This window comes from Somniosus microcephalus, unplaced genomic scaffold (genome assembly GCF_052327205.1).
Source record: "Somniosus microcephalus isolate GS21.2 unplaced genomic scaffold, FLI_Smic_1.0 unresolved_chr3, whole genome shotgun sequence".
NCBI classification, from domain to species: domain Eukaryota; kingdom Metazoa; phylum Chordata; class Chondrichthyes; order Squaliformes; family Somniosidae; genus Somniosus; species Somniosus microcephalus.
Genome location: NW_028225181.1, coordinates 66,793,145 through 66,820,274, shown reverse-complemented (window position 1 = coordinate 66,820,274; position 27,130 = coordinate 66,793,145). Strand labels below are relative to the sequence as shown.

Here is a 27,130-nt window from a genome sequence, read left to right as displayed (position 1 = left end):
ATATTTAATGAATTGGCCTCTACTGCCTTCTGTGGTAGAGAATTCCACAGGTTCACCACTCTCTGGGTGAAGAAATTCCTCCTCATTTCTGTCCTAAATGGCCTACCCCTTATCCTTAGACTGTGACCCCTGGTTCTGGGCTCCCCGACCATCGGGAACATCCTTCCTGCATCGAGTCTGTCCAGTCCTGTCAGAATTTTATAAGTTTCAATGAGATCCCCTCTCATTCTTCCAAACTCCAGCGAGTACAAGCCAAATTGACCCAATCTCTCCTCATTCGTCATTCCTGCCATCCCAGGTATCAGCCTGGTGAATCTTTGCTGAACTCCTTCCATGGCAAGAACATCCTTCCTCAGATAAGGCGACCAAAACTGCACACAGTACACAAGATGTGGTCTCAACAAGGCCCTGTATAACTGCAGCAAGACATCCTTGTTCCTGTACTCAAACCCTCTCGCTACAATAGGGTTCCCCTTTCACCCCACCAGCCTCCTCAGTCAACGGATCATCCTCCGCCATTTCCGCCACCTCCAACGTGATCCCACCACCAAACACATCTTCCCCTCACCTCCCCTTTCAGCATTCTGAAGGGACCGCTTCCTCCGCGACACTCTGGTCCACTCCTCAATCACTCGCAACAGCCCTTCCCCTTCACCCGGCACCTTCCCGTGCAAGTGCAAAAGATGCAACACATGCCCTTTTACCTCCTCCCTTCCCACTGTCCAGGGCCCCAAACACCCCTTCCAGGTGAAACAGCGATTTACTTGTACTTCTTGCAATTTAATATACTGTATTCGCTGCTTGTGATGCCGTCTCATCTACATTGGGGAGACCAAATGCAGATTGGGCGACCGCTTTGCGGAACACCTCCGTTCAGTCCGTACGGGTGACCCTGAGCTTCCGGTCGCCTGTCACTTTAATTCTCCGCTTCACTCCCACTCTGATCTCTCTGTGTCCTCGGCCTAATACATTGTTCTAATGAAGCTCAACGTAAGCTCGAGGAACAGCACCTCATCTTTCGATTGGGCACTTTACAACCTGCCGGACTCACATCAAGTTCAACAATTTCAGATAATAATCCCTGCCCCCATTTTTCATGCAGTATGATTTTGCCATTCCCATTTGCAACATTTTCACAGCATGTTCTTTCAATTCCTTCCTCCCCTCCTAACCCCCCCCCGTCTCTGCGCCTGCTTAAAATCTGTTACATCTCCAGCTTTTTCCAGTTCTGATGAAGGGTCCCAGACCTGAAACGTTAACTCTGTTTCTCTCTCCACGGATGCTGCCTGGCCTGCTGAGTATTTCCACAATCCTGTTATTTCTGCTCCATTCCACTTGTCTCAGCAGCGGGAGAAGCAGGCGGCGGAAGTCCCGCCCCTCGGACACCCCGATTGGTTGGAGGACCCGCCGCCACCTCAGTCCTCCAAGCTCCGCCCGCTCTCCCTATTGGTCGGAGCTCCCGTCAGTCACCGCCATGGAGTTGATGACGTGCCCCAGTCCGGCTCCCTGCAGAAGACAAGGGGCTGCGGCCGCTCAATCCGCTCCGCTCGGTGCCGGGAGGGCGCTGGGACGGTGCGGTTTGTATTTTCTGTTTATTTATCTCCCCGACCGCGCTTCTCTCTGCTCTATATAAAAAACCCTGATTAAACTCACTTTCCGCCGGTGATCCGGACTTTGGCGGTTGCCCGGGCCGACCCAGAATGCGGGGTCTGTGCGCAGGCGCGGTGCCGGCTGATCCTCGGGAGCCGTGGTCCTGCCGAGCATGCGCAGTCTGGTGGCCGGCGGCGCATGCGGAGTAGGGGGAGTGGGCGGGGTCACAGTACGGTCAGTTTTGGATGAGCTCAAGGTGATGTGGGCTGGAATGTGGGAGGCCAGCCAGGAGTGTGTTGGAATAGTCAAGTCTAGAGATGACAAAGGGCCGGGGGAGGGTTTCAGCAGCGGATGAGCTGAGGCAGGGGGCCAAGACGGGCCATGTTACCCAGGTGGAAGGAGGCGCTCTTAGTGATGCTGCGGATATGGGGTCGGAAGCTCATTTCAGGGTCAAATATGACACCAAGGTTGTGAACGGTCTCGTTCAGCCTCAGACAGATGATAAGGAGAGGGATGGAGCCAGTCGGTCTTCCCGACATTTAATTGGAGAAAATTTCTGCTCATCCAGAACTGGATATCGGACAAGCAGTCTGACAATTTAGACGCTGTTGAGGGGTCGAGAGAAGTGGTGGGGAGGTAGTAGCGTACATGTGGAAACTGACGCTGTGTTTTCGGATGATGTCGCCAAGGGGCAGCATTTAGATGAGAAATAGGAGGGGCCCAAGGATAGATCCTTGGGGACACCAGAGGTAACAATGCGGGAGCGGGAAGAGAAGCCGTTGCAGGTGATTCTGTGGCTATGATTAGATAGATAAGAATGGAACCAGGCGAGTGCAGTCCCGCCCAGCTGGACAACGGTGGAGAGGCGTTGGAGAAGGATGGAGTGGTCAACCGTGTCAAAGGCTGCAGACAAGTCAGGAAGGACGAGGAGGGATAGTTTACCTTTGTCACAGTCACAAAGGATGTCATTTGATGAGACTTTAATGAGACTTGATTTGACTTCAGGGCCAAGTCAGTGAGGTGGATTGGGCTGTTTCTGGCCCACTGGTTATTGTGGGCACGGCTGGACATCAGTGGGACCGGCTCTACCCTGTTTGTTCTTTGAGGCAAAAGAAGCCAAAAAAGTTCCTGCTCCCTCCTTATCCTTTCTACACTCCTTTTACAGGGTTTTAGAAGTGGAGCATTTACAGACAGGAAGCTCAGAGCAAACATCACATCAAGATCTGACAGAGTTACGCGATTCCTCAGGACCTGATTCAGCTGCTCCTCCAATCTGCTGGCACACCCGTGAGTTCACACTGGGGAGAGAACTTTTAAATGTTCTGAAAGAGCTTCAAAATCTACAAATACCTGAAGCAACACCAGTGGCCACACACTGGGGGAAATCCGGGCCCCGTGTGTGGGAAGGGATTCACTCAGTCATCCGCTCCAATGATACACCAGCAAGATCACACGAGGGCGGGACCTTTAACCCGCTCCGTGTGTGGGCAGGGATTCACTCAGCCATCCGCTCCGATGATACACCAGCACGTTCACACGACGGAGGGACCTTTAACCCGCTCCGTGTGTGGGCAGGGATTAATTGCACCCTCCGTGCTGCTGAGACACCAGCTTGTCTACACTGATGAGAGACCGTTGACATGCTCCGTGTTTTTGAAGCGATTCTCTCATTCTTCCACCCTCCTGAGACACCAGCTTGTTGATAGTGATGAGAGACCGATTAAATGTTCTGACTGTGGGAAGAGATTTAAAAGGTCCCAGGATCTGAAGAGACACCAGCTGGAGAGAGCAGGGGAGATTCTGTTCACCTGCTCAGTGTGTGGGAAGAGATTCACTCGGTCCTTGAATCTGCTGGCACACCAGCGAGTTCACATTGGGGAGAGGCCGGTGAAACATTCCGACTGTGGGAAAAGCTTTCAAATGTCCCAAGAGCTGACGAGACACCAGCTGGAGAGAGCAGGAAAGAGGCCATTCACCTGCTCCGTGCGTGGGAAGAGATTCAATTGGCCTTCGCATCTTCTGACACACCAGCAAGTTCACACCGGGGAGAGGTCATTCACCTGCTCCATGTGTGGGGAGGGATTCACTCAGTCATCCAACCTGTTGAGACACCAGCAATATCACACTGATGAGAGACCATTTAAATGCTCTGACTGTGGGAAGAGCTTTAAAACCTCTGGGGATCTGAATGGACACCAGCGATATCACACTGATGAGAGACCATTTACATGCTCTTACTGTGGGAAGAGCTTCAAATGCCCCAGGGATCTGAAGCAACACCAGCGAGTTCACACCGATGAGAGACCGTTTAAATGCTCTGACTGTGGGAAGAGCTTTAAAACCTCTGGGGATCTGAAGGTACACCAGCGAGTTCACACCGATGAGAGACCGTTTAAATGCTCTGACTGTGGGAAGAGCTTTAAAACCTCTGGGGAGATGAGCAGACACCAGCGAGTTCACACCGATGAGAGACCATTTACATGTTCTGTTTGTGGGAAGAGCTTTAAAAGCGCTGGGAATCTGAGCAGACACCAGCGATATCACACCGATGAGAGACCGTTTACATGTTCTGACTGTGGGAAGAGCTTTAAAACCTCTGGGGAGCTGAGTGTACACCAGCGATATCACACTGATGAGAGACCGTTTAAATGCTCTGACTGTGGGAAGAGCTTTAAAAGCTCTGGGGATCTGAAGCAACACCAGCGAGTTCACACCGATGAGAGACCGTTTAAATGCTCTGACTGTGGGAAGAGCTTTAAAACCTCTGGGGATCTGAAGGTACACCAGCGAGTTCACACTGATGAGAGACCATTTACATGTTCTGTTTGTGGGAAGAGCTTTAAAAGCGCTGGGAATCTGAGTGAACACCAACTTGTTCACACTGATGAGAGACCGTTTACATGTTCTGACTGTGGGAAGAGCTTTAAAACCTCTGGGGAGCTGAGCGGACACCAGCGATATCACACTGATGAGAGACCATTTAAATGCTCTGACTGTGGGAAGAGCTTTAAAACCTCTGGGGATCTGAATGGACACCAACTTGTTCACACCGATGAGAGACCATTTAAATGCTCTGACTGTGGGAAGAGCTTTAAAACCTCTGGGCATCTGAAGAGACACCAGCGAGTTCACACTGGGGAGAGACCGTTCACCTGCTCCGTGTGTGGGAAGGGATTCACTCAGTCATCCCAGCTACTGAAACATCAGCGAGTTCACACTTCTGTAGCTGGGGCGACGTGAACGTGGAATGGATGAATGTTTTATAAATTCTTGGACTGCTGTTTAATCTTTAAGGTTGTCGTGCTGATGATTCCCTTTGATTGACTGTTCATGGTGTTACATAGAATGTACAGCACAGAAACAGGCCATTCGGCCCAACTGGTCCATGCCAGTGTTTATGCTCCACACCCACCCTACTTCAATTAACCCGATCAACATATCCTCCCATTCCTTTCTCCCTCGTGTGGCTTCCCCATAAATCCATCTGTGCTGTTCACCTCAATCTTCCTTGTGGTAGCGAGTTCCCCTTTCTACCATTCTCTGGGTAAAGACATTTCTCCTGAATTCCCTACTGGATTTATTAGTGACTATTTTAAGTTTGTGGCCTCATAAATATGATGAGATTCTGTTAAGCTGACCAGTTTGTTGTTGTACTTTGTCTTTTTCTGATGAATTAAACATTACTGAGCCCTTGTACGCGTGTTATGGGATGACGTTTTTTTTAATTTGTTCATGGGATGTGGGCGTCGCTGGCAAGGCCAGCATTTATTGCCCATCCCTAATTGCCCTTGAGAAGGTGGTGGTGAGCCGCCGCCTTGAACCGCTGCTGTCCGTGTGGTGAAGGTACTCCCACGGTGCTGTTAGGGAGGGAGTTCCAGGACGTTGACCCAGCGCCAATAAATGGCAATATACTTCCAAGTCAGAATGGTGTTTGACTTGGAGTTGGTGGTCATAGAGTCATAGAGTTGTACAGCACAGAAAGAGTCCCTTTAGCCTTCGTGCCTGCACTGGCCATCAAGCCCTGTCTAATCTAATCCCATTTTCCAGCACTTGGTCCGTAGCCTTGTATGCTATGGCGTTTCAAGTGCTCATCTAAATGCTTCTTGAATGTTGTGAGGGTTCCTGCCTGTAAGGGGTTCTCCTTCTCTCTTTAGATCGCAGAGGTTTCTCTCTCCAGAGGCCTCTCTCTCTCTTTTGCACAGTAAAACCTTGAGTGGTTCGACCCACTCACCCCTCAGGTTCTAGACACTGGCCTTAGGTGCAGGAACTACAGTGCAGAGAATACTCTTATAGACCAAGTTTAATGAAACGAAATGAAATTTTATTCTATGCCTCAGCTAATGAAGGCAAGTATCCCATATGCCTTTTTAACCACCTTATCTACCTGTCCTGCTGCCTTCAGGAATATATGTATTCTATCAGGTGTTCCCATGCACCTGCTGTCCTTGTCCTTCTAGGTAGACGAGGTCGCGGGTTTGGGAGGTGCTGCCGAAGAAGCCTTGGTGAGTTGCTGCAGTGCATCTTGTAGATGGTACACACTGCAGCCACGGTGCGCCGGTGGTGGAGGGAGTGAATGTTTAAGGTGGCGGATGGGGTGCCAATCAAGCGGGCTGCTTTGTTCTGGATGGTGTCGAGCTTCTTGAGTGTTGTTGGAGCTGCACTCATCCAGGCAAGTGGAGAGTATTCCATCACACTCCTGACGTGTGCCTTGTCGATGGTGGAAAGGCTTTGGGGAGTCAGGAGGTGAGACACTCGCCGCAGAATACCCAGCCTCTGACCTGCTCTTGTTGCCACAGTATTTATGTTGCTGGTGCAGTTCAGTTTCTGGTCAGTGGTGACCCCCAGGATGTTGATGGTGGGGGATTCAGCGATGGTAATGCCGTCGAATGTCAAGGGGTGGTGGTTAGGTGCTCACTTGTTGGAGATAGTCATTGCCTGGCACTTGCGTGGTGCGAATGTTACCTGCCACTTATCAGCCCAAGCCTGAATGTTGTCCAGGTCGCGCTGCATGCGGGCATGGACGGCTTCATTATCTGAGGAGTTGAGAATGGAACTGAACACTGTGCAGTCATCAGCGAACATCCCCACTTCTGACCTTATGATGGAGGGAAGGTCACCGATGGAGCAGTTGAAGATGGTTGGGCCGAGGACACTGCCCTGAGGAACTCCTGCAGCGATATCCTGGGGCCGTGATGATTGACCTCCAACCACCACAACCATCTTCCTTTGTGCTCGGTCTGACTCCAGCCAGTGGAGAGTTTCCCCCGATTGATTAGCATTGAGGTAATAGTGAGAGTAATAAGGGAAGCGAAACAGGACATTAGAAATCAATGAGAGACAAGGAAAGAAAAACTAAAGATCAAAGTAAGAAAGAGACAAACGAAGGAGATGAGAAGAAAATAATTTGAGGAGAAAGTGAGTGATGATGAGAAACATTGACATTTCAAAAATGAGACAGGAGAGGGGAAGGTAAGTACGAAGAAAGAAAGATCTTGAATATGTATCGCACCTTTCACAATTTCAGGACATCTCCAAGCGCTGTGCAGCAATTGCAGGACTTCTGAAGTGTGGTCATGTAGGAATGTAATGTAGCAGCCAATTAGAGAGAGACGTGGAGAGGAAAGGCAGGAAGAGAAAAGGCAGGAAAGGAAAATATACGGACAAAATGAGGGAGGTAGTTTTTAAAACATTTGTTCATGGGATTTGGGCGTCGCTGGTAATGCCAGCATTTATTGCCCATCCCTAATTGCCCTTGAGAAAGTGGTGGTGAGCCACCTTCTTGAACCGCTGCAGTCCGTGTGGTGAAGGTACTCCCACAGTGCTGTTAGGGAGGGAGTTTCAGGATTTTGACCCAGTGACGATGAAGGATCGGTGATATATTTCCAAGTCAGGAGGGTGTGTCACATGGAGGGGAACTTGGAGGTGGTGGTGTTCCCATGCGCCTGCTGCCCTTGTCCTTCTAGGTTGGTAGAGGTAATAGAGTCATAATGGCAAAAAAGGAGGCCATTCGGCCCATCGAGTCCATGCCGACTCTCTGTAGAGCAATCCACTCAGTCCCATTCCCCCGCTCTAGCCCCACAGCCCTGAAAGTTTATTTCCCTCAAGTGCCTATCCAGTCTCCCCTTGAAAACATTGAGTGTCTCCGCTTCCACCACTTCCGTCGGCAGCGAGTTGCAGGTCCTCACCACACGCTGCGTAAAAAAGATTTTCCTCACATCCCCCCCCTGTATCTCTTGCCCAAAACCTTAATTCTGTGTCCCCTGCTCCTTGTACCATCAACTAGTGGGAACAGACTCTCCCCGTCGAGCCTATCCACACCCCTCATATTTTTGTACACCTCGATCAAATCACAATATAGATTAATGATCTAGACGAGGGCAATGGATGTAATATCTCCAAGTTTGCAGATGACACAAAGCTGGGTGGGCGTGTGTGCTGTGAGGAGGATGCCAAGAAACCCCAGATTGATTTGGACAGGTTGGGTGATTGGGCAGATGCATGGCAGATGCAATATAATGTGGATAAATGCGAGGTTATCCACTTTGGTGGCAAAAACAGGAAGACAGATTATTATCTGAACGGCAATAGATTGGGAGAAGGGGAAGTGCAACGAGAGCTGGGTGTCCTTGTGCACCAGTCGCTGAAGGTAAGCATGCTTGTGCAGCAGGCGGTTAAGAAGGCAAATGGTATGTTGGCCTTCGTAGCGAGAGGGTTCGAGTACAGGAACAAGGATGTCTTGCTGCAGTTGTACAGGGCCTTGGTGAGACCACATCTTGAGTATTGTGTGCAGTTTTGGTCGCCTTATCTGAGGAAGGATGTTCTTCCATGGAGGGAGTGCAGCGAAGATTCACCAGACTGATACCTGGGATGGCAGGAATGACGTATGAGGAGAGATTGGGTCGATTGGGCTTATACTCGCTGGAGTTTAGAAGAATGAGAGGGGATCTCATTGAAACTTATAAAATTCTAACAGGACTAGACAGACTAGATGCAGGAAGGCTGTTCCCGATGGCCGGGGAGTCCAGAACCAGGGGTCAGAATCTAAGGATAAGGGGTAAGCCATTTAGGACAGAGATGAGGAGGAATTTCTTCACCCAGAGAGTGATGAACCTGTGGAATTCTCTACCACAGAAGGCAGTTGAGGCCAATTCATTAAATATATTCAAGAAGGAGTTGGATATATTTCTTAAGGCTAAAGCGATCAAGGGATATGGGGAGAAGGCAGGGACAGGGTACTGAATTTGGATGATCAGCCATGATCGCATTGAATGGCGGAGCAGGCTCGAGGGGCCGAATGGCCGACTCCTGCTCCTATCTTCTATGTTTCTATGTTTCACCCCTCAACCTCTTTTGCTCTAATGAAAACAAATCCAGCTGCTCCAACCTGTCCTTGTAGCTAAGGTCCCTCATCCCCGGAACCATTCCGGTAAATCTCCTCTGCACCCTCTCAAGGGCCTTCACATCCTTCCTAATGTGTGGTGACGAGAACTGGATGCAATACTCCAGTTGTGGCCTAACCAGAGCTTTATAAAGTTTCAGCATAACTTCTCTACTTTTGTACTCAATGGCCCAGAAATTCGGGTCGGGGGCTTCCCGCGGGTGCAAGCCCCCGACCTGCACTTAGAAACATAGAAACATAGAAGATAGGAGCAGGAGTAGGCCATTCGGCCCCTCGAGCCTGCTCCGCCATTCAATGAAATCATGGCTGATCATCCAAATTCAGTACCCGGTCCCTGCCTTCGCCCCATATCCCTTGATCCCTTTAGCCTGAAGAAATATATCCAACTCTTTTTTGAATATATTTAATGAACTGGCCTCCACTGCCCTCTGTGGCAGAGAATTCCACAGGTTCACCACTCTCTGGGTGAAGAAATTCCTCCTCAGTTCAGTCCTAAATGGCTTACCCCTTATCCTTAGGCTATGACCCCTGGTTCTGGACTCCCCGGCCATCAGAAACATCCTTCCTGCATCTAGTCTGTCCAGGCCTGACAGAATTTTATAGGTTTCGATGAGATCCCCTCTCAATCTTCTAAACTCCAGTGAGTATAAGCCCAATCGACACAATCTCTCCTCATACGTCATTCCTGCCATCCCAGGTATCAGCCTGGTGAATCTTCGCTGCACTCCTTCCATTGCAAGAACGTCCTTCCTCAGGTAAGGTGACCAAAACTACACACAATACTCAAGGTGCGGTCTCACCAAGGCCCTGTACAACTGCAGCAAGACATCCTTGTTCTTGTACTCGAACCCTTTTGCTATGAAGGCCAACATACCATTTGCCGCCTTAACCACCTGCTGCACCTGCATGCTTACCTTCAGCGACTGGTGCACAAGAACACCCAGGTCTCTTTGCACTTCCCCTTCTCCCAATCTATTGCCATTCAAATAATAATCTGCCTTCCTGTTTTTGCCACCAAAGTAGATAACCTCACATTTGTCCGCATTATAGTGCATTTGCCATGTTTCTGCCCAATCACCCAACCTGTCCAAATCGTACTTAAGTTGCGCGCCGGCAGTTGAGCTGTAGGGCCCCGTGGAATTCCGTTCCGGGGCCTGGCCCAGCTGCCGGCGCGCTGTGCTTGCGTGTCCCAGAGGCGTAGTTAGTGCGATGCATCCCCTGGGATCACATGAGCCATGGGTAGCCAATCGGAGGAGGGAAAAGCCGATTCATAAGATTGACAGAAAGACCTGCCAAAACTTATGAATGCTACGGGCCCCAAAGTAGTAGTAAACTTTCAAATAATTTTTTTTAAAAATCACACTTTTTAAATAAACTATAAATTACATTAAATAACTATTTTAAGCAATAATTGAAATTTTTGAAAAAAATAATTTTATCAAAAAATGGGGCTAAAAATAAACTTACCTTGCTTTAAAGTATTTAAAAATAATAAACCTGTGGAAAAAATGTTTTAATTTTAATTAATTGACCACTTACCTTGTAAAAAGCAGGCCTTATGCCTGCATTTTAAATGTGTAAATCCTGCAGGCTTAACCTCACGTGAAAACCTGCAAAAAAAACTAAGTTCAAAGTGCACGCGCAGCCTCCCCTGCGCGCGCGTTCGACCTCTGAACCCCTTCGTTCAGAGGATCGGAAGTGCCGGTTTCCCGCGCATGCGCAGTGCATGCAGGAAACCGGCAATTCCATTCGGCCGACGGGTGAGTACCCCGTGCGTACTCACCCGGGGAGAGCCGAATTTCTGGGCCATTACCTCTATTTATGAAGCCCAAGATCCTATATGCTTTGTTAACCAGTCTCAATATGTCCCGCCACCTTCAGGGACCTATGCACATTGACTCCCAGGCCCCTCTGTCCCTGCACACTCTTTAAAACTGTGCCATTAAGTGTATATTGCCTCTCCCTGTCCCTTCTGCCAAAATACATCACCTCACTCTTCTCTGTACTAAATTCCATCTGCCACTTGTCTGCCCATTCTGCGAGCCTTTGTATGTCCTGTTGGTTGATTGGTATCATCCTCACTGTTTGTCACACCCCCAAGTTTGGTGTCATCGGTAAATTTAGAAATTCTACTCTGCATTCCAATATCCAGGTCATTTATATATGTCAAAAAAGCAGTGGCCCCAGCACTGACCCTTGGGGAACACCACTGTCTGCCATCCTCCAGTCTGAAAAACAGCCATTTACCACAACTCGCTGTTTTCTGTCCTTAAGCCAATTCCTTATCCAAGCTGCCGCTGACCCACCTATTCCATGAGCCTCAATTTTGTTAACCAGCCTTCTATGTGGTACCATCGGAACTTTCAAAGGCAATTGGACATGTACTTGAAGAGGACGAGTTTGCAGGGTTCTGGGGATAAAGCAGGGGAGTGGGACTAAATTCAACAGCTCGTTCAAAGAGCGGCACCATCACAATGGGCCCAAGAACCTCCTTCTGTGCTGTAAGATTCGAGGAACAGTGTGAATTCGCTGGTGTCTCTTCAGGCTCTTAAAGCTTTTAAAGCTCTTCCCACAGTCAGAACATTTAAAGGGTGTCTCTCCTGTGTGAACTCGCTGGTGTCTCTTCATCTCCCCGGTGCTTTCAAAGCTCTTCCCACAGTCAGAACATTTAAAGGGTTTCTCTCCAGTGTGAACTCGCTAGTGTCCCTTCATCTCCCCGGTGCTTTCAAAGCTCTTCCCACAGTCAGAACATTTAAAGGGTTTCTCTCCAGTGTGAACTCGCTGGTGTCCCTCCATCTCCCCAGTGCTTTCAAAGCTCTTCCCACAGTCAGAACATTTAAAGGGTTTCTCTCCAGTGTGAACTCGCTGATGTCCCTTCATCTCCCTGGTGCTTTCAAAGCTCTTCCCACAGCCAGAACATTTAAACAATCTCTCATCAGGGTGAGCAAGCTGGTGTGTCAGCAGGTGGAATGGATAAACAAATCCCTTCCTACACATGGAGCAGGTGAACGGACTGTCCACGGTGTGACTGTGCCGATGAACTTCCGACGGACGGGGAACTGAATCCATTCCTGCCATCCCCACCTTTACCTGGTTTCTCCCCGGTGTGACAGTGCACGTGTCTCGCCAGGTCAGGCGATCGGCTGAATCCGAGTCCACACACGGAACACGTGTGCGGTTTGTCCGCGCTGTGATCGCTGCTCTCTCCTTCCATGTGCAAAGGCTGATGATATTCAGGTCCCGATGAATCGAGCGACTCTGTCAGATCTTAACTTCAGTGCTGCACCAGCCCTGGGAGTGTTTGATGGGACAGTGTAGAGGGAGCTTTACTCTGTATCTAACCCGTGCTGTACCTGCCCTGGGAGTGTTTGATGGGACAGTGTAGAGGGAGCTTTACTCTGTATCTAACCCGTGCTGTACCTGCCCTGGGAATGTTTGATGGGACAGTGTATGCAGAGCTGTACTCTGTATCTAACCCGTGCTATACCTGCCCTGGGACTGTTTGATGGGACAGTGCAGAGGGAGCTTTACTCTGTATCTAACCCGTGCTGTACCTGCCTTGGGGGTGTTTGATGGGACAGTGTAGAGGGAGCTTTACTCTGGATCTAACCCGTGCTGTACCTGCCCTGGGAGTGTTTGATGGGACAGTATAGAGGGAGCTTTACTCTGTATCTAACCCGTGCTGTACCTGCCCTGGGAATGTTTGATGGGGACAGTGTAGAGGGAGCTTTACTCTGTATCTAACCCGTGCTGTCCCTGCCCTGGGAGTGTTTGATGGGACAGTGTAGAGGGAGCTTTACTCTGTATCTAACCCATGCTGTACCTGCCCTGGTAGTGTTTGATGGGACAGTTGGAGGGAGCTTTACTCTGTATCTAACCTGTGCTGTGCCTGCCCTGGGAGTGTTTGATGGGACAGTGTAGAGGGAGCTTTACTCTGTATCTAACCCGTGCTGTACCTGCCCTGGTAGTGTTTGATGGGACAGTGTAGAGGGAGCTTTACTCTGTATCTAACGCATGCTGTACCTGCCCTGGGTGTGTTTAATGGGACAGTGTAGAGGGAGCTTTACTCTGTATCTAACCCGTGCTGTACCTGCCCAGGGAGTGTTTGATGTTGACACCAGGTGCTGAGAATGTTAAAATATTCCTTTCCCCATAATGACATCCAGAACCTCGATGAGCACAAAAATTCACCCCACAAAAATAACAGAAGCCCCTCAGCTTCTCCCCTGGACACAGATATTGAGGACAGGGAATGTCTGTAACAAGTCATCAATTAGCTCTCGACTTATGTTACAAACAAGGACTCAATAGACTGTGTGTTTCTAACGAAGCTGATTTATTGAGCCAGAATATTAAAATCCAGCCCAGTTATTGGGGTTTTAACATTAACAAGCCCCAGTTGCCTGAATTAACACGGTTCAGTCCTGGATGTGATTAAAAGCATCGGAAACAGTGGAATCGACCCCCAGCAGTCACAATGTGGACACTCTGGTGTGTCAGCGGGTGGGATACACCAGGGAACCCCTTTCCACACACTGAGGTTGACTCTAATGATCGGGAGTCCTAGGGTTTCGGATACCAGATAATCAAGCTCACAAGAACACAAATTGTCTCTCCAGGCTTTATTAAGAGCGCTGCATAACACAGATCGGGTGATAATTCCATCAACCTGGAGAATAGAAGTACAGTGGATTCGCGCGCGATCTTCTCGAGTCTGTTCCAACTGACAACGGCTTAAGTGGCTTGTTCTTATACACAAGCTTGGTTACCGCTCAGGAAATGGGATTGTTTGGACCCGTCTGTTGACCGCCTCCTGAACTCCTGCTAATTCATGGAATTTAGTCCATCTGTGACCAGACTATAACCACAAGCTCGTCTGGTTATCACACCTATACGGTCCGTGAGGTTATTATTAGATTCACACCCAGACGTTGTGCCTTCACTTGTCTGGCACTTCATCCCATAACACGGGTACAGGGGGCTCAGTAATGTTTCATTCATCAGAAAAAGACAAAGTACAACAACATACTGGTCAGCTTAACAGAATCTCATCATATTTATGTGGCTATAAATATAAAAGTCACTAATAAATCCAGGAGGGAATTCAGGAGAAACTTTTTTACTTTTGTACAGTTTTGGTCGCCTTATCTGAAGAAGGATGTTCTTGCCATGGAGGGAGTGCAGCGAAGATTCACAAGGCTGATACCTGGGATGGCAGGAATGACGTATGAGGAGAGATTGGGTTGATTGGGCTTGTACTCGCTGGAGTTTAGAAGAATGAGAGGGGATCTCATTGAAACTTATAAAATTCTAACAGGACTAGACAGAGTAGATGCAGGAAGGATGTTCCCGATGGTCGGGGAGTCCAGAACCAGGGGCCACAGTCTAAGGATAAGGGGTAAGCCATTTAGGACAGAGATGAGGAGGAATTTCTTCACCCAGAGAGTGGTGAACCTGTGGAATTCACTACCACAGAAGGCAGTTGAGGCTAATTCATTAAATATATTCAAGAAGGAGTTGGATATATTTCTTAAGGCTAAAGTGATCAAGGGATATGGGGAGAAAGCAGGGACAGGGTACTGAATTTGGATGATCAGCCATGATCGCGTTGAATGGCGGAGCAGGCTCGAGGGGGCGAATGGCCTACTCCTGCTCTTATCTTCTATGTTTCTATATCTCACTCCTTCTTGAATACATTTAATGAATTGGCCTCAACTGCCTTCTGTTGCAGAGAATTCCACAGGTTCACCACTCTCTGGGTGAAGAAATTCCTCCTCATCTCTGTCCTGAATGGCTTACCCCTTATCCTTAGACTTAGAGATGAGGAGGAATTACAGGCCGACTCCTGTTCCTATCTTCTATGTTTCTTCTTTGTTTAAGCTGAAGAACACATGAGAGGGGGGAGGGCGTCCCTTTAAATGTGGAGGGGTGGGTGTCCCTTTAAATGTGGAGGGGGTTGTGTCCCTTTAAATGTGGAGGTGGTGGGTGTCCCTTTAAATGTGGAGGGGCTGGTGTCCCTTTAAATGTGGAGGGGGTGGGTGTCCCTTTAAATGTGGAGGGGGTGCGTGTCCCTTTAAATGTGGAGGGGGTGCGTGTCCCTTTAAATGTGGAGAGGCGGGCCCGCACATGCTCATTCGGCCCCACCACAAAACTAGGCTGCCAGGGCGCCTGCGCATGGCTTCCGGGTGAAAGACGGAAGGCCGGGTCCGGGGAAGAGGCGGAATCAGCGGCCGGATAAAGCAAAGTGTTGGAGAATTGATTTAAATCGAGGTGAGGGGGGAGCGGAGAGCGAGATTATTAAGTAAAATACGAGAAAAACCAAACCTGAGAATCGGGCGGGCGGGACCTCCGCGGACACCGGACGGAGCGGACTGAGCCGGCTCAATGTGATTGTGACTGACGGGAGCGCTGACCAATAGGAAGAGGGCTGAGCTGGGAGGACTCAACTGGGCGGCTTGGCCCTCCAACCAATGGCGGCGTGGCTAGGGGGCGGGACCTTCCCGGCGATGAGGCTGGGCCCGATTGTGACGTCATCAGAGGAAGAGGCCCATTTAGGTGGATGGAGGCCGGCCCGGCCTGTGACTGACGGAAGCTCTGACCATTAGGACCTGGGCTGAAGTGGGAGGACTGAACTGGGCGGCCTGGTCCTCCAACCAATGGCGGCGCGGCTAGGGGGTGGGACCTTCCTTTGCGGCGCTGGTGGGCTGGGGCCCGATTGTGACGTCATCAGAGGAAGAGGCCCATTTCGGTGGATAGAGGCCGGCCCCGCCTGTGACTGACGGGAGCTCTGACCAATAGGAAGAGGGCGGGCCCGGGTCCGCCCACCAATGGTGGCAGGGCAAGGGGGCGGGGCCTCCTCTCCAGCTCAGGTGCGCTGGGGCCGATTGTGACGCGCTGTCCCCAGGTGACACCTCGGGGGAGTGCAGTCTGGAGCGCGCCCACTGCACTGTGGGGCAAGTGACTGCACAGGGGGGCACAGCAAAGTTTAGAAATGCAGTGGTCACAGGGACTTCGATAGTCAGGGGGTGACGGGCATTTCTGCAACCCTGGATGTGAGTCCCGCCTGGTGTTTGCCTCCCTGGTGCCAGGGTAAAGGACATCACAGAGGGTGCAGAACATTTTGAGGAGGGGGGGAGTAGAACAGCTCGGAGTCATGGTCCATGTGGGAACCAATGACACAGGAAAGAAGAGGGTTGCGGTCCTGCAGTCAGTGTTCCAGGAACTCGGGAGGAAATGAAAGAGCAGGACCTCAAAGGTAGCATTCTCTGGCTTACTCCCAGTGCCATGCACTAGTGAGTCTCGGAATAGTAGGATAAAACAGGTTAATGTGTGGCTGGAGAAATGATGCAGGAAGGAGGACTTTAGATTCCTGGGGCGTTGGGACCAGTTCTGGGGCAGGAGGGACCTGTCTAAGGTGATTGGGTTGCACCTCAACAGAGCTGGGACCAACATCCTCACAGGAAGGTCAACTGGTGCTGTGGGGGAGGGTTTAAACTAATTTGGCAGGGGGTGGGCTCCTGGATCAAACATTAGAGAGGAGAAACAAGGTGCACAGAGGACATGGAGAGGCAAATAGCACTAGATTACAGAATAGTTCAGAAATGGGAGGGGGCAAATGCAAAGCAGTGGTTTTGGAGTACATGGGTTTGGAGTACATGTGCGTAAATGCACGGAGCGTGGGAAATAAGGTTGGTGAGCCACAAGCACAAGTCACCACATGGGCCGATGATATAGTGGGAACAACAGAGACCTGGCTCAAAGAAGGGGAGGTATGGGAACTTAATATTTCTGGCTACAAGGTATTCAGGAAAGAGAAGGAAGGAAAAATAAATGAGGAGGTGGCAATACTGATCAATGAAATTATTATAGCACTGGAGAGGGATGATGTCATTGAGGGGGTGAAAGACAGAATCTATTTGGTTTGAATTAAAGAACAATAGAGGAGCTATTGCGCTACAGGGTCTATACTATAGGCCACCAAATAATGGGAAGGAGATAGAGGAGCAAATTTGCAGGCAAATTACAGAAAGATACACGAACTACAGAGTAGTGATAATGGAGGACTTCAATTATCCTAATATAGTCTGGGATAGCAACAGTCTAAGGGGCAAAGAGGGGGAGGAATTCCTGAAATGCGTACAAGAGAACTTTCTTGAACACTGTTTCCAGCCCAACGAGGAAGGAAGCAGAGCTGGATCTAGTTCTGGGGAATGAAGTGGGGCAAATGGAGCATGTTTCAGCGGGGGAGCATTTGGGGAAGAGTGATCAGAACATCGTCAGGTTAAAAATATGGTGTGGAGATGCCGGAGTTGAACTGGGGTGGACAAATGTAAGAAGTCACACAACACCAGGTTATAGTCCAACAGCTTTATTTGAAACAGCTTTATTTGAAACAGCTTGTGATTTCAAATAAGGCTGTTGGACTATAACCTGGTGTTGTGTGACTTCTTACAGTTAAAAATAGTTATGGAAAAGGACAAGTGTAAAAATATTTAACTAGAGGAGGGCTACCTTCAGTGAGTTGAAAAGGGATCTGGCCCATGTGGATTGGAATCTAAAGTTGGTCGGCAAAACAGTAATTGAACAATGGGAGGGCTTCAAAGAGGTGATGATTTGAGTACAGAGTCGACACATTGCCATGAGGGGGAATTTAAGGTTAATAAGATAGTAGAAAACCAAGCTGAATATAGAAAGTACAGAGGAGACATAAAAAGGGAATAAGAGGGGCAAAGAGAGAGAGCATGAGAATAGATTAGCGGCTAACATAAAAGGGAGCCCAAAAGATAAACACATAACTAGTAAAAGGGTAGTCAAAGGAAGGCTGGGGCCGATTCGGGACCAAAAACATCATCTTGTGGAGGCAGAGGGCAATGGCTGAGGTACTAAATGAGTCCTTTACTTCAGTCTTCACTGGAGAAGAGGATGCTGCCAATGTAGCAGTAAAGGAGGAGGCAGGAGCGATATTGCATCGGATTAAAATAGATAAAGAGGATGTACAAGGTTGGCAGTCCTCAAAGTAGAGCAGTCACCCGCTCCGGATGGGGTGCATCCTAGGTTACTGGGGGAGGTAAGGGTGGAAATTGAGGAGGTTGTGGCCACAATCTTCCAATCCTCCTTGGATATAGGGGTGGTACCAGAGGACTGGAGGATTGCAAATGTTACCCCCCTGTTTATAACAAGGGGAGAGGGATAAACCCGGCAACTACAGGCCAGTCAGCCGAACGGCAGTGGTGGGGAAACTTTTAGAGAATAATCCTGGACAAAATTAATTGGCCCTTGGAAAAGTCTGGGCTAATAACTGAACATCGGCATGGATTTATTAAAGGCAAATTGTGTTTGATAACTTGATCGAGTTCTTTGAACTAACCGGGTTGACGAGGGTCGTACGGTTGATGTTGTGTATATGAACTTTCAAAAAGAGCTTGACAAAGTACCACATAATAGACTTGTTAGCAAAATTAAAGCCCGTGGGATTAAAGGGACAGTGGCAGCGTGGATACAAAAGTGGGTAAGGGACAGAAAGCAGAGAGTGGTGGTGAACGGTTGTTTCTCAGACTGGAGGGAAGTGTGCAGTGGTGTTGCCCAGGGGTCGTTAGGACCACTGCTCTTTTTGATATATATTAATGGGCTGGACCAGGACATAATTTCATCGTTTGCAGATGACACGAAACTTGGAAATGTAGTAAACAATGAGGAGGGTAGTAACAGGCTTCAGGTGGGAATAGACAGACTGGTGAAATGGGCAGACGGAATTTAATGCAGAGAAGTGTGAAGTGATATATTTTGGTAAGAAGAACGAGGAGAGGCAATATAAATGGAATAGCACAATGTTAAAGGGGATACAGGAACAGAGAGACCCGGGGTGTTTGGACACCAATCCTTGAAGATGGCAGGAGAGCATTGGAACACTGAAGTCTCGAGCTCACAAAGACATGGTGATGGATTTCAGCAGCAGATCAGCTGAGACCTCCTCCTTCCACCTCTGTAATATCGCCCGTCTCTGCCCCTGCCTCAGCCCATCTGCTGCTCAAACCCTCTTCGTGCATTTATTACCTCGAGAATCGACTATTCCTGCGTTCTCCTGGCCGGCCTCGCAACTACCACCCTCCATAAACTTCAACTCATCCAAAACACTTCAGTCTGTGTCTTAACTCCTGTTCACACTCACACCCTGCGCTTCAGTCTGTGTCTTAACTCCTGCTCACCCTCACACCCTGTGCTTCAGTCTGTGTCTTAACTCCTGTTCACCCTCACACCCTGCGCTTCAGTCTGTGTCTTAACTCCTGTTCACCCTCACACCCTGCGCTTCTGTCTGTGTCTTAACTCCTGTTCACCCTCACACCCTGCGCTTCAGTCTGTGTCTTAACTCCTGTTCACCCTCACACCCTGCGCTTCAGTCTGTGTCTTAACTCCTGTTCACCCTCACACCCTGTGCTTCAGTCTGTGTCTTAACTCCTGTTCACCCTCACACCCTGCGCTTCTGTCTGTGTCTTAACTCCTGTTCACCCTCACACCCTGCGCTTCAGTCTGTGTCTTTACTTCTGTTCACCCTCACACCCTGCGCTTCAGTCTGTGTCTTAACTCCTGTTCACTCTCACACCCTGCGCTTCAGTCTGTGTCTTAACTCCTGTTCACCCTCACACCCTGCGCTTCTGTTTGTGTCTTAACTCCTGTTCACCCTCACACCCTGCGCTTCAGTCTGTGTCTTAACTCCTGTTCACTCTCGCACCCTGCGCTTCAGTCTGTGTCTTAACTCCTGTTCACCCTCACACCCTGCGCTTCAGTCTGTGTCTTAACTCCTGTTCACTCACACCCTGCGCTTCTCCGTGTCTTAACTCCTGTTCACCCTCACACCCTGCACTTTTGTCTGTGTCTTAACTCCTGTTCACACTCACACCCTCACTTCTGTCTGTGTCTGAACTCCTGTTCACCCTCACACCCTGCGCTTCAGTCTGTGTCTTAACTCCTGGTCACCCTCACACCCTGCGCTTCAGTCTGTGTCTTAACTCCTGTTCACCCTCACACCCTGCGCTTCTGTCTGATTGATTGGAGAATATCACTCAAAGGGTTGACGGTGGATAGGCAATGGCAAACATTCAAAGACCGAATGGATGAACTACAGAATTTGTTCATCCCTGTTTGGCATAAAAATTAAACAAAAAAGTTGACTCAACCGTGGTTAACAAGGGAAATTAGCGATAGCATAAGATCCAAGGAGAGGTCATATAAATTGGCCAGAAAAAGCAATAATCCTGAGGATTGGGAGCAGTTTAGGATTCAACAAAGGAGGGCAAAGGGAATATTTAAGAAGGGGAAAATAGAATATGAGAGTAAGCTTTCAGGGAACATAAAAACTGACTGTAAAAGCTTTTATAGATATGTGAAGAGAAAAAGATTGGTGAAGTCAAGCGTAGGTCCCTTGCAGTCAGAATCAGGGGAATTTATAATGGGGAACAAAGAAATGGCTGACCAACTAAATACATATTTTGGTTCTGTCTTCACAAAGGAGGACACAAATAACCTCCCAGAGATGCTGGGGAACATAGGGTCTGAAGAAAGGGTGGAACTGAAAGAAATCAGAATTTGTAGGGAAATGGTGTTTGGAAAATTGATGGGACTGAAGGCCGATAAATCACCAGGGCCTGATAATCTACATTCTAGGGTACTTAAAGAAGTGGCCCGAGAAATAGTAGATGCATTGCTGGTCATCTTCCAGAACTCGAGAGACTCTGGAACAGTTCCCATGGATTGGAGGGTAGCTAATTTTACCCCACTATTCACAAAAGGTGGTCGAGAAAAAGCAGGGAATTATAAACCAGTAAGCCTGACATCAGTAGTGGGGAAAATGCTAGAGTCCATTATAAAAGATGTAATAGCAGAGCACTTGGAAAGCAGTGACAGGATCGGACATAGTTAACATGGATTTACAAAAGGTAAATCGTGCTTGACTAATCCACTGGAATTTTTTGAGGATGTAACTGGTAAAATAGATAAGGGAGAACCAGTGGATGTGGTGTATTTGGACTTTCAGAAGGCTTTCGATAAGGTCCCGCATAAGAGATTAGCATGCAAAATTAAGGCACATGGGATTGGGGGCAAGGTATTGACTTGGATAGAGAACTGGTTGGCGGATAGAAAGCAGAGAGTTGGAATGAACGGGTCATTTTCTGAGTGGCAGGCAGTGACTAGTGGGGTATCGCAAGGATTGCTCCTAGGACCCCAGCTGTTCACAATATACATTAATGATCTGGACAAGGGAATTGGATATAATATCTCCAAATTTGCAGATAACACAAAGCTGGGAGGGAGGGTATGCTGTGAGGAGGATGTGAAACTCCAGTACGATTCGGATAGGTTGGGTGATTGGACAGAAACATGGCAAATGCACTATAATGTGGATAAATGCGAGGTTATCCACTTTGGTGGCAAAAACAGGAAGGCAGATTATTATTTGAATGGCAATAGATTGGGAGAAGGGGAAGTGCAAAGAGACCTGGGTGTTCTTGTGCACCAGTCGCTGAAGGTAAGCATGCAGGTGCAGCAGGTGGTTAAGAAGGCAAATGGTATGTTGGCCTTCGTAGCGAGAGGGTTCGAGTACAGGAACAGGGATGTCTTGCTGCAGTTGTACAGGGCCTTGGTGAGACCACACCTTGAGTATTGTGTGCAGTTTTGGTCGCCTTATCTGAGGAAGGACGTTCTTGCCATGGAAGGAGTGCAGCGAAGATTCACCAGGCTGATACCTGGGATGGCAGGAATGACGTATGAGGAGAGATTGGATCGATTGGGCTCATACTCACTGGAGTTTAGAAGATTGAGAGGGGATCTCATCGAACCCTATAAAATTCTCAGGCCTGGACAGACTGGATGCAGGAAGAATGTTTCCAATGGCCGGGGAGTCCAGAACCAGGGGTCACAGTCTAAGGATAAGGGGTGGCCATTTAGGACAGAAATGAGGAGGAATTTCTTCACCCAGAGACTGGTGAGCCTGTGGAATTCTCTGCCACAGAGGGCGGTGGAGGCCAGTTCATTAAATATATTCAAGAAAGAGTTGGATAGATTTCTTAAGGCTAAAGGGATCCAGGGATATGGGGAGAAGGCAGGGACAGGGTACTGAATTTGGATGATCAGCCATGATCTCATTGAATGGCGGCGCAGGCTCGAAGGGCCGAATGGCCTACTCCTATCTTCTATATTTCTATCTACTCTGTCCAGAACCCTCATGATTTTGAACACCTCTATCAAATCTCCTCTCAACCTTCTCTGCTCTGAGGAGAACCATCCCAGTTTCTCCAGTCTATCCACGTAACTGAAATCCCTTATCCCTGGAACCATTCTTGTAAATCTTTTCTGCACCCTCTCTGAGGCCTTCACATCGTTCAGAAAGTGCGGTGCCCAGAATTGGACACAAAACTCCAGTTGAGGCCGAACCAGTGTTTTATAAAGGTTCATCATAACCTCCTTGCTTTTGGACTCGATGCCTCTATTTATTAAGCCCAGGATCCCGCACGCTTTTTTAACTGCTTTCTCAACCTGCCCTGCCACCTTCAATGATTTGTGCACACATACCCCAGGTCTCTCTTTCATGCACACATTTTAGTCTTATACCCTTTAGTTTATATTGCCTCTCCTCATTCTTCCTTCCAAAATATATCAGTTCGCACTTTTCTGCGTTAAATTTCATCTCCCATGTGTCCGCCCATTCCACCAGCATGTCTATGTCCTCGTGAAGTCTATCAGTATCCTCCTCACTGTTCACTATACTTCCAAGTTTTGTGTCATCTGCATATTTTGAAATTGTGCCCTGCACACCCAAGTCTAAGTCATTAATATATATCAAGTAAAGCAGTGATCCTAGTACCAACCCCTGGGGAACACCACTGTGTACCTTCCTCCAGTCTGAAACACAACCGTTCACCACTACTCTCTGTTTTCTGTCACTTTGCCAATTTCATATCCATGCTGCCACTGTCCCTATTATTCCATGGGCATCAACTTTGCTGGCAAGCCTATTATATGGCTCTTTGTCGAACGCCTTTTGGAAATCCATGCACACCACGTTAACCGCATTGCCCTCATCAACACTCTCTGTTACCTCATCAAAAACCTCAATCAGAATCAGAGTGGCCGGGCCCGGCGGACGTGCGGCCAGGGTCCTGGCACCAGGAAACCCAGGGTGCAGCGCCTCCCCCATCCGAGCCACCGCTTCCCGGTTTCTTCAGCCAGTTCCACCAACTCTGGCTCGGGACAAAGGACAGGAGCCAGGCTCCCAGAATGGCCCGCGGCCCCGAGGAGCATGCGCACTCTCAGCGGGGAAATCAGCGCGTTGGATAGAGCGGTTTCTGGGGCGCGGTGAATTGTGGGTGCTGCGGCCGCCATTAGTCAGTAGCTGTGGGGAAGAGTTATATTGCAGGCTGACGGAAGGTAGGTCCCCGGCCGCCTGTGTAGGTCTTTTTGTTGCTTCAGTTTGAGCTGGAGTGGAGATGGAGGAGAAGCTGCTGGGTTTAACCCCCAGTACTTCTGAGCCCAGGAGGACCCAACAATTTCCAATGTGAGACTGTCAAGGGAGGTGGATTCTGGGGAGATTAGGTTGTTAAACAGACACTGTCCCTACAATGTAAAAGAGTATTGTTTTAGGAACAAGTATTTCTGTAGAGGCTTTTAATCCAGTTTACATTCAGATTTGTTTTAATTCATTCTTGGGATGTGGGCGTCGCTCGCAAGACCAGAATATGTTGCCAATCCCCATCTTCCCATTGAGAAGGTGATGGTGGGCCGCCTTCTTGAACCGCTGCAGTCCGTGTGGTGAAGGTACTCCCACAATGCTGTTGTGTAAGGAGTTCCAGGGTTTTCACCCAGTGATGATGTAGCAACGGCGATATATGTCCAAGTCAGGATGGTGTGTGACTTGGAGGGGAACTTGGAGCTGATGGTGCTCCCATGCACCTTCTGCCTTTGTCCTTCTAGGTGCTGAAGGTTGCGGGTTTTGGAGGTTCTGTCAAAGTTCTGGTCGAGTTGCAGATGTATAAACTCCATCTCCTTCGCCCCCTCCCACTCCCACCTCTCTCTCTCTCTCCTCCCATAGAGGCCAGAGGCCCAGACCAAGTGGCAGATTCCCTTCACCGAGGGACATTAGTGAACCAGTGGGATTTCATGACAATCCGGCAGCTTTCATGGTCACTTTTTTCTAGCGCCGGCCCCACAAATGACCAGATTTGCTGAGCTCAATTTCACAACCTGCCTCTTTAGTGGGTTCTCTCTCACGCTCCCTGTTTTAAATTCATTTTACAGGGTATTAGAAGGGGAGGATTTTCACACGGGTAATTCAAACCACACATCACGTCAAGATCTGACAGTCACTCGATTCATCAGGAACTGAATATCATCGGCCTTTGAATATGGAACCAAAAAGCACTGTTCACAGCGGGGAGAAACTGTACACGTGTTCTGTGTGTGGACGAGGCTTCAGCCAATCCTCTGGCCTATCGAGACACAAGCACAGTCACACTGGGGAGAGGCCGTTCACCTGCTCTGAGTGTGGGAAGGGATTCACTCAGTCATCTGACCTGCTAAGACACCAGCGAGTTCACACTGGGGAGAGGCCGTTCACCTGCTCTGAGTGTGGGAAGGGATTCACCAATTCATTCCACCTGCTGACACACCAGCGAGTTCACACTGGGGAGAGGCCGTTCACCTGCTCTGAGTGTGGGAAGGGATTCACTCAGTCATCCCACCTGCTGAGTCACCAGCAAGTTCACACTGATGAGAGACCTTTCACCTGCTCGGACTGTGGGAAGTGCTTTAAAAGTTCTGGGGACCTGATGAGCCATCAAAGTCTTCACACTGACGAGAGACCGTTCAGGTGCTCTCACTGCGGGACTGGGTTCAGGCGATCATCTGAGCTCACTATACACCAGCGCACTCACACTGGGGAGAGGCCGTTCACCTGCTCCGTGTGTGGGAAGGGATTCACTCAGTCATCTGACCTGCTAAGACACCAGCGAGTTCACACTGGGGAGAGGCCGTTCACCTGCTCTAAGTGTGGGAAGGGATTCACTAATTCATCCCAACTGCTGACACACCAGCGAGCTCACACTGGGGAGAGGCCGTTCACCTGCCCTGAGTGTGGGAAGGGATTCACTCAGTCATCTCACCTTCTGACACACCAGCGAGTTCACACTGGGGAGAGGCCGTTCACCTGCTCCGTGTGTGGGAAGGGATTCACTCAGTCATCCCACTTGCTGACACACCAGCGAGTTCACAAGTGACTGCAGGGTTTGGATTCTGTTGTTGCTGCTGTTAATCACATCCAGGACTGAACCATGTTCATTCTGACAGTTGGGGTTTGTTTTTGCTGATGTTAATAACTCCGGGAACTGTGCTGGAGTTTAATATTCTGGATATGTCAAATAAATCAACTTTGCTTTAAACACATTGTTGTAGATTTTTGTCTTTCCCACCTGAGTGTTTAGCATCACCTGGCTGGAGCTCAGAAAGGACAATCTGGGGGAGGATCGTACAGTGGGAACAGAACTCCAGCCTGGATACAGTCCTTCAGGGCCACACTGAGGGGCAAACGGCAATTTGGTCTTTCTTGTCTCTCTTCATGACAGAAGTTGCTGTGAAACGTGTCCCACCCGCTCTCTGCCATAGTTCAGAGCTCCTAGGCGTGGAACAGAAGGCTCCTTTAGGAATGTACCCCAGTGCTTTTTTTTGAATGGCCTTATTAACTTGTGTTGCTACTTTTAGTGATTTGTGTATCTGTATCCCTGGATCCCTCTGCTTCTCCAGCCCATTTAGACTCTTAGGGGGAAATTCGGTGGCGCCCCCTTTGGGTCGCTAATATCACCGGGGCTGAAGTTAGCGCTCCTGCGCGTTAAATTCAGTGATAGCGCCCCAAGCAGGAGGCGGGGTGCTACTGGAAGCGCTCTCCTCCCTCTTGAGGTGCTACCAGTGAATTTCACAGTGCTTCGTGTAACAGCGCCATGCCCATCAGCACATAGCACTGCGTCACAGCAGAACTCCCTCCCTGATTAAAGGGGAGAGGCCGAGCACTGCGCACACCGGGGCCCTGCTGGACCACCGGGGAGCGGGGTGTCGGATCAAGAGGAACGCCAGGCTGAGCGATCGCGGCTGGCACCCCGAAGCAGAAAGGGGAGGGGGGCAGGTACTGGCAGTCGGCCAAAATAAAAAGTTGCCGCCCGACACCTGCCCTTTAAGTAGCGCCGCCACGGCTGCAAGAACGACCCCTGACCCTGTTGGACATATTGTCCGGCGATAGGTCAGGGGTCATAACCCAAGGTTGCAGCCGGGGTGCTGCGCACGGCAATGACGTCATTGCCGGCTGTGCAGTGCCGCGGGGTGCTACCGGCTACCGCCGCCTCTAACCTCCCACTGAATATCGCGGGAGGCACAAAGCAACACAATTTCACCCCCTTGTCAAAGTAGTGTGTGGCCTCCTTGTTCTTCCCACCAAAACACACCACCTCACACTGATCTACAGTGAAATTCATTAACACACAACCTCACACTGATTTATCATGAAATTCATTAACACACCACCTCACACTGATCTACAGTGAAATTCATTAGCACACCACCTCACACTGATCTATAGTGAAATTCATCAACACACCACCTCACACTGATTATTAGTGACATTCATTAACACACCACCTCACACTGATCTATCGTGAAATTCATTAACACACCACCTCACACTGATGTATAGTGAAATTCATTAACACACCACCTCACACTGATCCACAGTGAAATTCATTAACACACCACCTCACATTGATCTACAGTGAAATTCATTAACACATCACCTCAACTGATCTATAGTGAAATTCACTAACACACCACCTCACACTGATCTATAGAGAAATTCGTTAACACGCCCCCTCACGCTGATCTTTAGTGAAATTCATTAACACACCACCTCACACTGATCTATAGTGAAATTCATTTGCCACTTACATGCCCATTCTAAAATTTATTAATGTCTTCTTGCATTTTCTCTTCCTCAGTATTAACTCTACCTCCCAATTTGGTGTCATCGACAAACTTTGAAATTGTACTTCTGATTCCCGAGTCCAAATCGTTTATGAACCACAGTGATCCCAGCACCAATCCCTGTGGAAC

At 49.1% G+C, this 27,130-nt stretch overlaps 1 protein-coding gene across 1 annotated transcript in view; it reads left to right on the top strand.

Annotated features, from left to right (window-relative positions):
* Nucleotides 1-27,130, top strand: part of LOC147091821 (uncharacterized) — a 171,515-nt gene that overhangs the window by 121,586 nt on the left and 22,799 nt on the right. The window contains 2 exon segments of the mRNA XM_085976626.1: nt 2,756-4,827; nt 24,352-25,248. Coding sequence (XP_085832752.1) covers nt 3,022-4,827; nt 24,352-25,248 — 2,703 coding nt within the window. The 5' untranslated portion in view covers nt 2,756-3,021.